The sequence below is a fragment of the Artemia franciscana genome, chromosome 7 (genome assembly GCF_032884065.1).
Source record: "Artemia franciscana chromosome 7, ASM3288406v1, whole genome shotgun sequence".
NCBI lineage: Eukaryota > Metazoa > Arthropoda > Branchiopoda > Anostraca > Artemiidae > Artemia > Artemia franciscana.
The window spans coordinates 53857967-53872138 of record NC_088869.1 but is presented as its reverse complement, the minus strand read 5'-3'; the positions used below and the strand labels follow the sequence as shown (position 1 = coordinate 53872138).

The 14172-nt window shown below is 32.7% G+C and overlaps 1 protein-coding gene across 4 annotated transcripts in view; it reads left to right on the top strand.

Moving 5' to 3' along the window:
- Positions 1-14172, top strand: part of LOC136029463 (glutamic acid-rich protein-like) — a 151395-nt gene that overhangs the window by 49632 nt on the left and 87591 nt on the right. Inside the window, exons 3-4 of one of the 4 annotated variants that reach the window (XM_065707882.1) lie at positions 4491-4731; positions 6447-6481. The exons of 1 other annotated variant lie outside the window; for it this stretch is intronic. Coding sequence is in view for 1 of the 3 variants with exons in the window: in XM_065707880.1 (XP_065563952.1) it covers positions 4600-4731 (132 nt within the window). In the remaining 2 variants the exon portion in view is untranslated. Of the gene's footprint in view, positions 1-4490; positions 4732-4805; positions 6482-14172 lie in introns of those variants that run through there. 2 more of the 4 variants (XM_065707880.1, XM_065707883.1) reach the window with 2 other exon arrangements.

Here is a 14172-nt window from a genome sequence, read left to right as displayed (position 1 = left end):
CACACACACATACAACTTATTTATATATATATATATATATATATATATATATATATATATATATATATATATATATATATATATATATATATATATATATATATATATATATATATACATATATATATATATATATATATATATATATATACATATATATATATATATATATATATATATATATATATATATATATATATATATATATATATATATATATATATATATATATATATATATATATATATATATATACATATATATATATATATATATCTATTACTTTTTTCGGAAAAACTTTTTTTTAACTAATAGAGATTCTTTTATTATAATAAGTAAATATTTACATATTTCACTATAATGATCCGAGTTTTATGCCAACGGATCTTGCACTTATAACTTTATTCTAAGACGCACATACTTCTCCTTTAAATAACTGACTGAATATACCTACCTGTAAATGGGAATTTTTTTTTTTTTTCAAGATATGATCTTTGAATGTTTAATTCTCTAAACAGAATATGTAAAAAATAAGCATTGATAATGATGTTCATCAGTAAAACCATGTCTTAAAAAAGGTATGATAGCCTTTTCTCACGTTTGGATCAGTTCTTTCTTCGCTTCAGGTGTTGCTAGGGTCTACAAATACTGGGATACTGATAAATTTTAGCCTTGAACTGATCATCACAGTGGGGTGCACGTTGGAGATAATCTTACTAAATGGTCAAGGGGAAATGTTAATGAGCTCACTTCCTCTAAAAAAAAATCTGATTTTTTTTTTCGGACTAAGTAGTGAAAGATGAAAACTTTAGCGTTAGCTTTTTCCTACACTCCTTTCTTGATGGTAATGGATTTATTGTTTCAGAGTGTTCATTCCGCATCACTAAATAACACTATTTGACTAGCTACGGTAACAAATAGGAAATATTTTCTAGTTCTGAATAATGTTGATGTCGTGGAAGCTTCTGGTAGTAATAAAACTTCCAATTAAGAAAGGAACTCTCCAGTCTTCTTTCAGACCTTAAGTTGAGAACTACTTAACTCTCCAGTCATTCTGCTTGGCTGTTCAAAAGCGACTAATTGCAAACGTGTTTCTTAAGAGAGAACTAATGTAGAGAGAACTAATGTTTGCCTTTTTGAAAGATTAAATAAAAAAGCAAGTTTTTTTAACTGAAAGTAAGGAGCGACAGTAAAACTTAAAACGAACAGAAATTACTTCGTATATAAAAAGAGGCTGCTTCCTCATCAACACCCCGCTCTTTACGCTAAAGTTTTTTACTGTTTTAAAAAGAAGAATTGAGAGAAAGAGTCAAACTTTAGCGTAAAGAGCGAGGCGTTGATGAGGAAGCAGCCTCTTTTTATATACGAAGTAATTTCTGTTCGTTTTAAGTTTTACTGTCGCTCCTTACTTTCAGTTAAAAAAACTTGTTTTTTTATTTAATTTCTGAACGTTTTTGAATCAATGCATGTTTTGATTTTGGCTCTCCGCAGAGGAATAATCAAAACGAAATTTGCATATTTTTTTTTTTTTGGCTCAATGGCTTTCTCATAATTTTGATCGAATGATTTTGAAAAAAAAAAAAGAGCGGGGGACGAAGCCTAGTTGCCCCCCGATTTTTTGGTTAATTAAAAAGGCAACTAGAACTTTTAATTTTTTACGAATCTTTTTATTGGTAAAAGATTTACGTAACTTGTAAATTAGCTTACGTAAAGAACTTTTGTATTCTCATGTTTTTGTTACATATATGAGGGGATTCACCCCATCGTCAGTACCTCGTTCTTTACACTAAAGCTTAAATTTTATCCCAATTCATTAAGAATGACCCCCTGAATCACAAAAGCCGTAGAATAAGAAGTTGAAATTACTGAAAATACTTTAGCGTAAAGAGCGAGGTATTAGAAGGAGGTGAGCCCCCCATATGGGTAATAATTTCTGTTTGTTTTAAGTTTTATTGCTGTTCCTTACTTCCAGCTGAAAAAGCTTTTTCCCTTTTATTTTTTAATTGTTTTTTTTTAAATAATGCCAGTAAATCCTGCTCTCCCTTCATGGAAATTTTCTTCTCCCATTACAAATTCTGGAAGGAAAGTTCCCTCAGCATATCCCCCTCTTCTCAACCCCTCCCCCAAACCAAGAAAATCCTCCTGAAAACGCCTGTATACTTCCCAATAACCATTACTATGTGTAAGCACAGGTCAAAGTTTGTAACTTGTTGCCCCTCCCAAGGGGACTGTGGGGGAGTAAGTCGTCCCCAAAGACATAGTTATAAGGTTTTTCGACTGCGCTGAATAAAATGGCTATCTCAGAATTTTGATCCGTTGACTTTGGGAAAATAATTAGCGTGGGAGGGGGCCTAGGTGCCCTCCAATTTTTTTGGTTTCTTAAAAAGGGCACTAGAACTTTTCATTTCTGTTAGAATGAGCCCTCTTGCAACATTCTAGGACAACTGGGTCGATACGATCACCCCTGGGAAAAAGAAAAAAAAAACAACAAAAAAACAAATAAACACGCATCCGTGATCTGCCTTCTGGCAAAAAATGCAAAATTCCATATTTTTGTAGATAAGAGCTCGAAACTTCTACAGTAGGGTTCTCTGATACGCTGAATCTGATGGTGTGATTTTCGTTAAGATTCTATGACTTTTAGGGGGCGTTTCCCCCTATTTTCTAAAATAACGCAAATTTTCTCAGGCTCGTAACTTTTGATGGGTAAGACTAAACTTGATGAAACTTATATATTTAAAACCAGCATTAAATGCAATTCTTTTGATGTAGCTATTGGTATCAAAATTCCATTTTTTAGAGTTTTGGTTACTATTGAGCCGGGTCGCTCCTTACTACAGTTCGTTACCACGAACTGTTTGATATTTTTGTGAAATGATATTTCGTTGATATTTTGAAATGAGTGATATTTTAGGTAGATATTTAAGTTAAATGGCATCATTGTTATACAATTTTGAAAAAGACCTATACCAGCTTTGATTCTTACTCAGACTACCTGTCTTTTTTTTTCCAATTAGCCAAGGTTATCAGCTTTTTCATCACAATCCAAAAATGACTTCTATTCAAAAATCAATGTTATATGAACTTTGATTGATGTAATGGGCTAATGTTAGACGCTGTCATTGTACAAGGTTTTATATTTTATTTAGTTTAAAAATACTTTCTTAGCAACGAACTATAAGTAAGGAGCGACTCGTACTAATAGTTTACTAATTTCAATTTATTTAATTTATTATGTTTTTAATTTAAATCGCGTAAGGATGCAAGACCTGACTTAGTACCGAAAATAATGATACTTCAAACCTGGGTAGTCAAATTCCAGTACCACCAGTCCAAAATATCTCTTCATGCTACGAAAATACATAAGAATAACTGATTCCTCCTCCATTTCTGAAAATATTCCCGAAATAATTCAACCTCTTGAGAGTACCGTAAGCACATATTAACTAAAAATCTTGTGTCGCGCTAAATATAACTGGCCTTCCAAAAGTTACTATCCCTCATCCCCTGATTAGTTTTTTAGCCTTCAATCAAGTCATTTTAAGAGCGTCTTTGCTCTGATGTAATTAATTCACGGAAGTCCCAATACATATAGAAGGCATTGAAACAACTTAAAATAACGGTTTTATTTTTCTTAGAAACTGTTTTTTTTTAAGCAAAACAGAATAATAAAGAAAAAGAGCTAACAGAAAATGTGGAATCACATAGAAACGGAGAGCTTGATTGCATAAATATTGTGATTAAAACACTTTTTGTTCTTTTTATTGGCTTGCAAATTAACACAAAGGAACTAATCCAGTTTTTTGAAACAGCAACGGTTGGAAAAATATGAACGTTTTAATCGGATAGCAGTGTGTTTTGTTGTCTGCAGGGCTGACTGATACAACAAGGTGGATAGCAATACTTCGTTTACTTAATTAAAAACTTTTTTATTGTAGAAAATCCCTTTTGATTTTTAATGACTGAACTGTCTTCAAGTTTTGAACTATCTTTTTCTAATTTAATCTTGTGATAGTCTCACATGAGTTCCCTCTGTTCTCCTTTACAAAAATATCTGCCATCGTCCTGGAAAACTCTTCTGATCTTTATCGCGAACTTGGCCAAAATTTGGTTTTGCCAAAGGATCGTAAAAATCAGTATGGTGGCGATCCTCATTGGGATCCGTAAATATCCTTGATATGATTTTCTTGTCTGTCAACACAAAAAAGAAAAAGGAGAATATTTTTCTTTATATTTTCCGTTGAGAATATTTTTCTTTATATTTTCCGTTAACACTTACTTGTTTGTATCTTTCATAAAGAAAAAGATAATGCAAGGCCTAATTGTAAATCACTAAATTACTAAATTTCTTGAAAGTTTAAGACAATATAAATATATCTAAAAATCACAATTCCACCCAAAAGTTTTGTAACGCCACTAATCCCCCTGTGTCTCTAATCCCCCTACTGGTGCTTGATGTATTTCAGACTTTTACGATTGTGTTTTAATAGGTCCGACACTACGTTTGCGTTGAGCGTCCTCAGCGTAGGTGGAGACAGGACGGAGACCCGGGGTTTCCCCTCTTTTAGTTTGACTTATTGCCATGTTCGCTTCGTCTATATGCATGTCTACCGCTTTCTTTATATATCTGCTTCCAGAAAACTGGGATTTATATACTTTTGTTTTTATTGCTGTTTAGCTTTAACAAGGAAACTTTTAGATCTCGGGCTTAAAATGGAGGAATTTAGAAGTGTAAGTTCTTTGAGTAATTTTTTATTTGAACTTGTGTATTTTTATTAATCGTTCTTTGATGATCTTCTGCAGTTCCATGGCTTTCAGAAAGTCCACTAGAATATTCAAATATATCTTTGAACATCCGTTCTAGAGAAGAAAATTTTCAACTTTTCTTCCGTGAGAAAACCAGGGTGGTAGTTCTTGTTCCCGGAAGACATTTTCTTACGGAGTAAGGAAACTTTGTGATTCTTACTCTGTAGCCCATCACCCTTGCCTCAGAACAGGCAAGCCTTTCTTGTTTTATTTTTTTTTTTTAATTTTTGATGTGCTTATGCTAAAAAGGAACTGATCGTCTCAAATCATTTTGCCAAAGTGTTTTGTAAAAACTTAAGTTTACCCTAAGAAACATTTTTAGGTCATTGAAATATACAAAGCGTCGTAGAGTGGAGATGGAAAAAAAAGAAAAAAATCATAATTAATTGCAATCTCGAAAAGGTCGATCGGCAGTCAAGTCAAAAGAAACTAAAACTTCTCTAAATCCGCCTAACGTAACCTAGGATGCTACTGAATTAAATATATTGTTAACCCCCCCCCCAAAAAAAAAAAACTTAGTCACACTTTTTTGTACCGTCTATCAAAATTATGACCCGTCACACTAGGCACCAGAGATGGCTGCGTGCCGTCTCTCTCCTTCAGCTTTCGCCAAGAGGTAAAAATGGCTCAATCTTTGGAATGACTCCAGATATTATTTGTTCTTTTTTATAAGACAGATAGTAAATTCTTGTGAATTAATCAAAATCCTCTAATTTCAAAAGTGTGTGCTAGTTATTGTACACTGTCCATTTGTTCTTGCTTTTGAATCACTTTTTGAAGCACATGAATTCGGACCTTTGTCTTGTTGTTGATCAGGGTTATACACTGCTATGTTCCCTGGAATTATGGCAGCATTCTATTACTTATAAAACGCTTTTCTAAGAGATGTTAACGAATTACGAAGATACCTATTAAAATTTAGAATAAGCTTTTTAATTTCAAGTAGGCAAATTTAACACGAATCTTGAGATATACTGAAAGAGTTTTTTAAAATCTAAACATATAAAGATAGTTATAGGAACTTTGTGAAAAGTGATTGGAAAGTAAAAGAAAGGAAGGAACGTTGAGAGTGACGGAGAAGAAGGACATGCAATAAAAGGCAAAAGAGTAGGGAAAAAATTACAGAGTTCAAGAAATATTGCTATAATTTCTCAGAATACTAAATGTGAAATACGAATATTTTCTTGTTACATTATTCCAAATAGAGAAAGAAAGAGAGAGATAGAGAGAGCGAGAAGAAGAAGAGAGAAGAGACAGAGAGAAAGAGAGGGAGAGAGAGAGAGATAGAAAGGGAGTGAGAGATAGAAAGAGAGAGAGAAACAGAGGGAATTATGAACTTCCAAAGAATTTAAGAGATAATAGTTGAGCGAAAATAAACCTAATATCCTTCTTGTGTCTCTGTGTAAGATAATAGTGTTCTATTTTTAATAGCTCAGCTCTTCTTTCTTACTAAGTAAAATAAATAGTAGAGCTTTCCGACATTTTCAAATAACAAACATATAAAGTTAAGAATAATAGCTTTTTCATTTTTAATAGATAGCGTAAGCTTCTTGCATGACCGATCCCAGTAAATCTAAAGTAGCATGATTGTTATTCCTTCCTGTTTTGCAAGTTAGCTTTTTAATCTTATTGTTTTTGAGGAAACCTGGGAATCTTGGCAACGGACTATTTAAAGGTAAATTCCAGTGCTTTTGCTATTTTCCTTGTTAGAAATAATAATGCCCTGCCCTAGTTTCTCTTAAAGTGGGCTAGTAATTTCAGTTCTTCTGTCTATTTTTCCTGCCTCTTGAGTGTAAGAACCTTCTTTTCTATGTTAGTACTTCTAAATGGATAAGAAATATTTCCTTTATCTCATATGACACTAAAACTGTTTGTGTATTCATTTTATGTCTAAAAAACGAATAATTCCCTAATCAAATAAAAAAAAGTTTTTGTCAAATGAATCAAAGAACAATTCCAAAACTTAAAGCAAACAGAAGTATTCCGCATATGAGGGGGTCTTCCCCCTCCTCACTCTGATTTTTACGCTAAATTTTTATCTTGTTCTGCTAAAGGCATTTATGAGTACATAACTTTTGAAACCGATTGCTTTTAAAATATTCAAACTGAAATTTGCATCGTTTAAGGTATATTCCCCCCCTCCCCGAGACAAGATATTTTGCGACAAACCTGCAGCTGCAACTTGCACCAAAGGACAATGTACTTGTATCCCTGGGTTTCCATTAATTTCAGATCTATGCATTCACCGATTCAGAATTTTACTTAGACTATTTCTATGATAAGGACCTAAAACATGTTCAAGAGTCGGAAAATTGTTCTTATTCAGTTGTCATCAACCAATTTTCTTTAATCTGAGAAATTCTTTACGCTAACTTTCTGAATTTGAATTTTTTTGAAATGTAGGGCTTAATCTCAGCTATGGAGGAGAGCAAAATTGTCATCTTTCATTGAAATGTTAAAACTATAGCTGAGTGAAAAAACAAGACAACAAAACTTGCACAGGGAGCATTAAGCATAAAACAAATGTACATTAATAAGCTGTTCCATTCTCGTGATAGTTACGAAAGTACGGTTTGTTTCATTCCAATTGCCTTTCGATAGTCGCTATTAGAGAATTTGGGACAAAATTTAAACTTCAGCGTAAGGAGCAAGTGTGTAAAAGAGCCTTGCTCCTTACGCTGAATAAGAGCACCTCTAAATACTGAATAATTTTGTTTGTTTTAATTTTTGGTACTTGTTTTTATAGTGACCACGCTCAAGAAGCCAAGTTAGGCTATTCCTAATAAAATATACAAAAAATATAATTAAAATATAAAACTTTAGTAACAAAATTACGGAAACTACATCAAAGAATTATGGAAAGCAGGCCACCCAGAATGCATGCCGCCCAGAACGCACTATATTAAACACCTAGCCTATCCTAACCAACTATATATTAAATATTTAATTAAAAAGTATTTGCATAGTGTTTATCTCACTCAAGGTAGGCCGATTATCTCTGAGTGCAAACAGACAACTGGTTTTATTACAGACCAAGAACAAAGTGTGGTCACTATAATAAACAAGTGTCTAAGCTTTTATTGTTTCTCTTTATTTTCATTTAAATAAGTTATTTTTTTAAATTTAATTTACTTGTTTGCATTTAATGGTATACCCTGGAGTACCCTTTATGCAAGCAAAGCTACCGCCCGATCAAATACAAATCTTTAAGTAAAAATATAACTTTTTCAAAACATTGCTTAGAGAAAAAGAGCACATTTTATGTATATGCTTTTCGAAATAGACTATTAACTGACCAAAATGAACTTTCGTCTTGACAATAAGAAGGGAGCTCTTGTCCTCTCAACACTCGTAATGCCCTGATTCATCTTTTAGTCGTGAAATTTTGACAACATGAGCAAAAAGCCCTTTGTTGAAACTTAGCTATACTCTCCCCACGGTATAATATATTCGTCAACACCCTAACAGACAAGGTGCAACTACGCTTTACTCCGTTAGTTTTATCCGGAAAATTTTCTATAGTTACGGTTCCTTTTTCTGGACTGCATTTGCGTTTAGGGACGAATGGTAAACTGCACGTCAATATAGTATCTCAGACTGGGGGGCAATGTGACTATCTTTTCAATAGCACTCAGAATATTGGCTTGATAGAACTTCAGCCGTGTTTGACCCAAGGTACTACTTCATAGGACAAAATGTTATAATATGGCAATATCCTCAGGTAAAATCTCTCTCCTTACTTAAAAAGGGCACTCGATTTTCAAATGCTCACTCGAGCAAACCCTCTTTTAATAGTCTAATATTACGGACTAGGGATGCTCACATACGGAGTCATCTTCCTCTAGAAAATTAATTTCACATTTTTTCTACCAAGGCCATAACCTTTTGTGGGGGAGTTAAATTCCTGTTTATAAAATGTGCAAATTTCTGTGCGCCAAACCCCTTTGACAAGGGTCAGGAATTTGAAAAAGTATGCTGTCATAGCTTTCATGGTTTTCAAGATGTGTGCTTGGGCAAATTTCCTTGCTACAGAGATGTCACCACGCACCTCTCATATTACGGGGTTATTCCAAGTATGTTATTAGGAACGAAGGGAGATTAAAGATCAATTTCCAAAAATTTGTGAGGCTTCAGGCTAACAATATCACCCTGAACTGTAATAAATTTTTCATGCGGTAATTCTGGCTTTTGAAGCTTTTGTAAACCTGCTTGTCTGTTACCTGTGACGATGTCTTAGGCATTGATTCTTTACGTTCTCCCAAGTTTGAAATTGCTGCTTTTGCAGTTTTGGGATTACTTTGTAGTTTTAATTTAGGGGTAAATCCACATAGTAGGGGGAATAGAACTGAAGGATCATTGCAGCATTTTCAATTGAAACTGCTTGACGATGATGGCTGTACGATAGGTAATATTGTCATGGTGAAGAAATCACAGTAGATTGTACCGCAAATTGGGACTCTTCAGTGGATGAATAAATGATTTTATTCAGTAAATAAACTAGTACAAAATATTTCATTATCCAATATACAAAATAGAACACAAAACATATCAGAAATCTTATAAAAAAAAAATTAAAACTAGGGAATAGAAAAAACAAGAAACAAGAAAAATGTATTAAAAGAAGATACAGAAGAAAAAACTCAAAGAGAAGGAAAGAGAAAAAGAGCTTATAGAACTTAACATTAAGAACTTTTTATCTAGTCTTTGTGTTTCATACGAATATGTTAAGAGTGATCTATATACCAGATAACGTATATAGTTACAATATCATAATTTGAAAACTCTTATAATTTGATTTGCATTTCAATTTTTTCATTTTCATTAGGTTTACACTAAAAAAAAAAAATAATGAAAGGAAGTCTCTTCGTCGCCACAATCACAAGTTGCTTTTACTTGTTGCTTTTTGTGCTTGTTGTTTATTGCTTGTTTGCAAGTTGCTTTTGGAAGGCTAACAATTGCTTTTATTAATTTCCCAATTAAAAAACAAATTCCATTTACAATAACCAGTGACAATTTGTGTTAGTTAGTAATTAGGAGACATTTTTATAATTTTAAGAATCATTTAAAATAAGAAGGGTAAAAACAGCTTGTTTCTACCACTTTATGCATAGATTTTTACGTAAAGTTTCACCTTTTTTTTTTGCATTATTTACAATAAACAAAGGAACTACCAAACATATTATTTAGTTCAGAATTGGTTTAATATGCATGTTCACTTAATTCACGGCTGCTTTACGGCTAAACTTTGAAGGACAGCCAGTAATTATGCCTTCTTGTCGTTAGATATCAGGTAGATTGAAAGCAGATCGAAAGGGTTTGGTAGTTAAGCAAAAGAGATTGGTTGGACAGAAACAAGCTTTTACAGCATTGTTTTTATATATCCCAAAAACCTTTACAGATTATTGCGTACAAAATGGTGGATTCAATAGCAACGTTGTACAAGTTTCTTGTTGCAAATGGTAACCGGGTCTCTTTCTACGAATTCTTTCACGCAATGTTTTATTGCTTCGAAGTAGGAAGCAGAATTAGCTATCTAACCTTAGAGAGCCCATTCTTGAAGTTCATTTTCAGAAGAGTCGAAAAAAGTCCATCAGCAACGCCTATATCTTCATTTTTATATCTTGTCTTTTTTTTGTCCGTCGTCTTGTATATTTTGCATTCTATGTTGTGCATTTTAGTCTTAGGATCGTATTCATAAACTCAATCTTTGTCTTCCGTATTCACATAATGAAAGATGTCTGATATCTCCAACTAATCTTGAGAATTACACAAGTATTTTCTTGTTTAAAGGACAAGTTTTTTGGAAGGGAGCTTCGCATAAAGCTTTGATATTCCTAACTCTTATGTCAGGACACGACACATTACCTCTCAGTTGATTACGGTGGCTTCAGCAACGTCCGTTTCTGTGAGATGATGGTGAGAGTCGATGGATTCTTATTCAAGTTCTTGCACAAACAAGTCATTACAAAGAGTAGATGGGCCTTCCAAACGCTCATTGTCCTTTATTGAGATTCTGTCCTCTCTGAACCCCGTGAATCAACATCAAGAACAAGCAGGTCGGCAACATAATTCGTAGACTTTTTTTTCTTGCAAGAGGTGATTGCAACATTCTGGATGTGATAATCATTGTGCAATGTTTGTTTACATTTCCGGTAAGACAATTATTGTCTTACCGGACAATTATCGTCCGGTAAGACATTGGTAAGACAATTATTTTCAGCACTTTTTACCACGTCGTCTTGACTGGAGCTATGCTTTTTTAAACGTGTTTTGCTATTACGAAGATGGAAACTGATCGTGATTTTTAAGACCAACAAGTCTTGAAGTAATTCATTGTAAAAGAGGCAAAAATAAGCTTCCGTTGAGAAGATGAACCGATTTTGCAGAGACTGTCTTCGGAAAAGAAATTTATTTTCAAGACACTTTCGAGTTTCGGAGAGCACAGAATCTCAACAAAGGACGATGAGGGTACAGGACGCGTCTCTACTCTTCCTGATTTGTATAAAAAGTTAAGTGATGTAAAAAGTGATGTTGCCTAGGTCGGCAAAATTATCAGAAAAACAGTGTGTCTCCTCCGGATACATGTGGATGTCAAAATTTTTTAAGAAGCTCTTTCCCCTTAAAAACTAGTCTGTCGAACAAAAGAAAAACATTTACATGTTTGTCAAGATTAGCTGGAGCATTCTGACGTCTTTTGGAGACAAAATGTGAATTTACGAGTATGTCCGTAAATCCTCTTTGAATTTATGATCTAACGAATTTCCATTGGAAACTAAAAAATTCATTATTTGAATTTTTTATTCGCTTGGCAGTTTCACGTAAAAGGAGTGAACCGATCTACTCAAGAGACAGTTAGTAAATTCCTTTATAATTCATTTAAGATTTCCACTTTCAAAACCGATTGATCTTCAGCCATATTTTTTATTTTATTTTCTTTTTTTTACAAAAAATCTTTTGTTCCTCCAGCTTTTATTATCCAAATTATGCATGTTTTCTGATTCACTGTCAGTTTTAAAACCCTGTATATTGGACTACTGCTTCAATACTATTGGAAGCCTCCCCCCCCCCTAAGGGTCTCATTTTGAAAAAATTGTTTCGTAAAAGTTTCAGAAAAACTAGTATTTTGACATATCTAGTTGTCTATTTCAAATTTTTTTCCAAGATGAATGTTGAAAAATTCACCAGTTTACTGCTTCAAATTACTTATTTAAGTAACTAATTCGACTTTACGGCTTTTTTCCTGAACAGTTTCTACAAAATCAACAAGCCCCTCTACCTGGGAAACCCACAAACTCAAGATTTCTTTTTTAATCTACGTATACTATTAAGAATTTTGACTTCGTTGTAGGCTGAACAGAGTGTCAAAATCTTTCCTAGAAATCTATTGTCCTTTCCCTTAAAACATATCTCTGAATTTTACACCGTAGCAAAAAAATAATAAAATTTCCCAAAATCAAAGGCTATTGACTTTAAGTCATACTGTTTTTGTTCTATTAAATATATACGTCTTTTGCTCATTCAAAATGCTTTAGACACATTATATAACTTGTATAACGTTTGTCATTTATAAAAATGCTCTGTGTGGACAACTGCTTTAAGGCGATATAGTATATTACAGAATTGCACAATGTCGTCCATTATAAAATGTTTTAGTTTGTGTGGCCAAACTATTTAGAATTCATTGGGTGGTCTTTCCATAGCATGTGGAGCTTGGATAAAAGATATGAATAAACAACAGGAAACTAAAAGCCTACACCGACTTTCATGAAAATTTTAGAAAAAAATTTGACTTCTTCTGTTTTGTGCCGGAGATAGATATGTTCAGATTTAATGAAACTTGCATCATTCGAAAGCGTGAATTTTTCTTCTTTTTTTGAACAAATGGAGTAGAATATTCTTTTTAAAATTCAGGAAATGGCAGTTCCTAAAAATCATCCAGTAAACCTGCTATGTAAGCGTTAAAAATTAGCCCAAAGGAAATGCCTTTTGAGCAGTTTCAAAGACCACCTTTTGCCTCTTTCTCTCACTGTAAAAGTATAAAATTACTGCGTCATGGGCACTTTATTTAAACTATATGTTTCTTGAACATTCTTGAAAGGTACAAATAAAATCAAATTGGATGTTTGATATATAATGCTATTAATTGTTGGAAGATCATCTGTTCATTCAAGATTTTATTTCACTGTAATTTTATTTTCATTTCCAACGCTGCAATAACTGGAAAAGTAAATATTTTTAATATAATTCGTTTTCAGTGAAGCACCAATGACGTAGTAGGCTTTAGACTTTTAGAGTTAGGATGGGGGCAGTATGAAGTTATACTTGTCTTGAATAGTCTTGGAGAGAACTCCTGGAAAGCCTTTTGAGCAGTTTCAAAGACTACCTTTAGCCTCCTTCTCTCACTGTATAAGTCTAAGGCTCACTGCGTCATGGGTGCTTTACTTAAACTATATGTTTCTTGAACATTCTTGAAAGGTACAAATAAAATCAAATTGGATGTTTGATATTTAATGCTATTAATTGTTGGAAGATCATCTGTTCAAAATTTTATTTCACTGTAATTTTTTTCATTTTAAAAGCTGCAATAACTGGAAAAGTAAATATTTTTAATATAATTCGTTTTCAGTGAAGCACCAATGATGTAGTAGGCTTTAGACTTTTACAGTTAAGATGGGGGCAGTATGAAGTTATACTTGTCTTGAATAGTCTTGGAAAGAACTATTAAAATTAAAATGAATATTTGATACATAATGATATCAACTAATGAAAGATCATGAGTTTAAAATTTAATTTTACTGTATTTTGTATGTTTATTTTCAATGTTGCAATGAGTACAAAGAAAATATTTTAAGTATAATTCGTTTGCAGTAAAGCGCCAATGACGCAGTAGGTTTTAGACTTTTACAGTGAGAGAAGGAGGTAAAACCTAAACTCTTCTTTGTAGAGGTTTTTGTTCGTTTCAAGCCTGATTTGCATATTAAATTTAAGCTTCAATCGTTTTGAAATTTATTTACTCATTAATATTAGTACCTGTAGTATGTTTGCTATGATTGTTTATTTGATTTCTTTTCGTTTGGGTTTCATTTATGATTCAATAGCAAAATATTTTTGTTTTTTTTAAGCTTGATTTGCATATTCAGTTTAAATTTCACTCGTTTTAAGATTTATTTATTCATTTATATTAGTACCTGTTGTATGTTTTTTTGCTATGATTTTTTATTTAATGTCTGTTCGTTTTGGGTTTCATTAATAGTAATTTCTGTCATTTTGAGTTTTAGTTATTGTAGGTTTCTATTTCTTCTGATCTTAAGTTTAATATGACCTTTATATTTCCTCAAAAAACTTCTTTTTCAGAAAGTTTTTTTT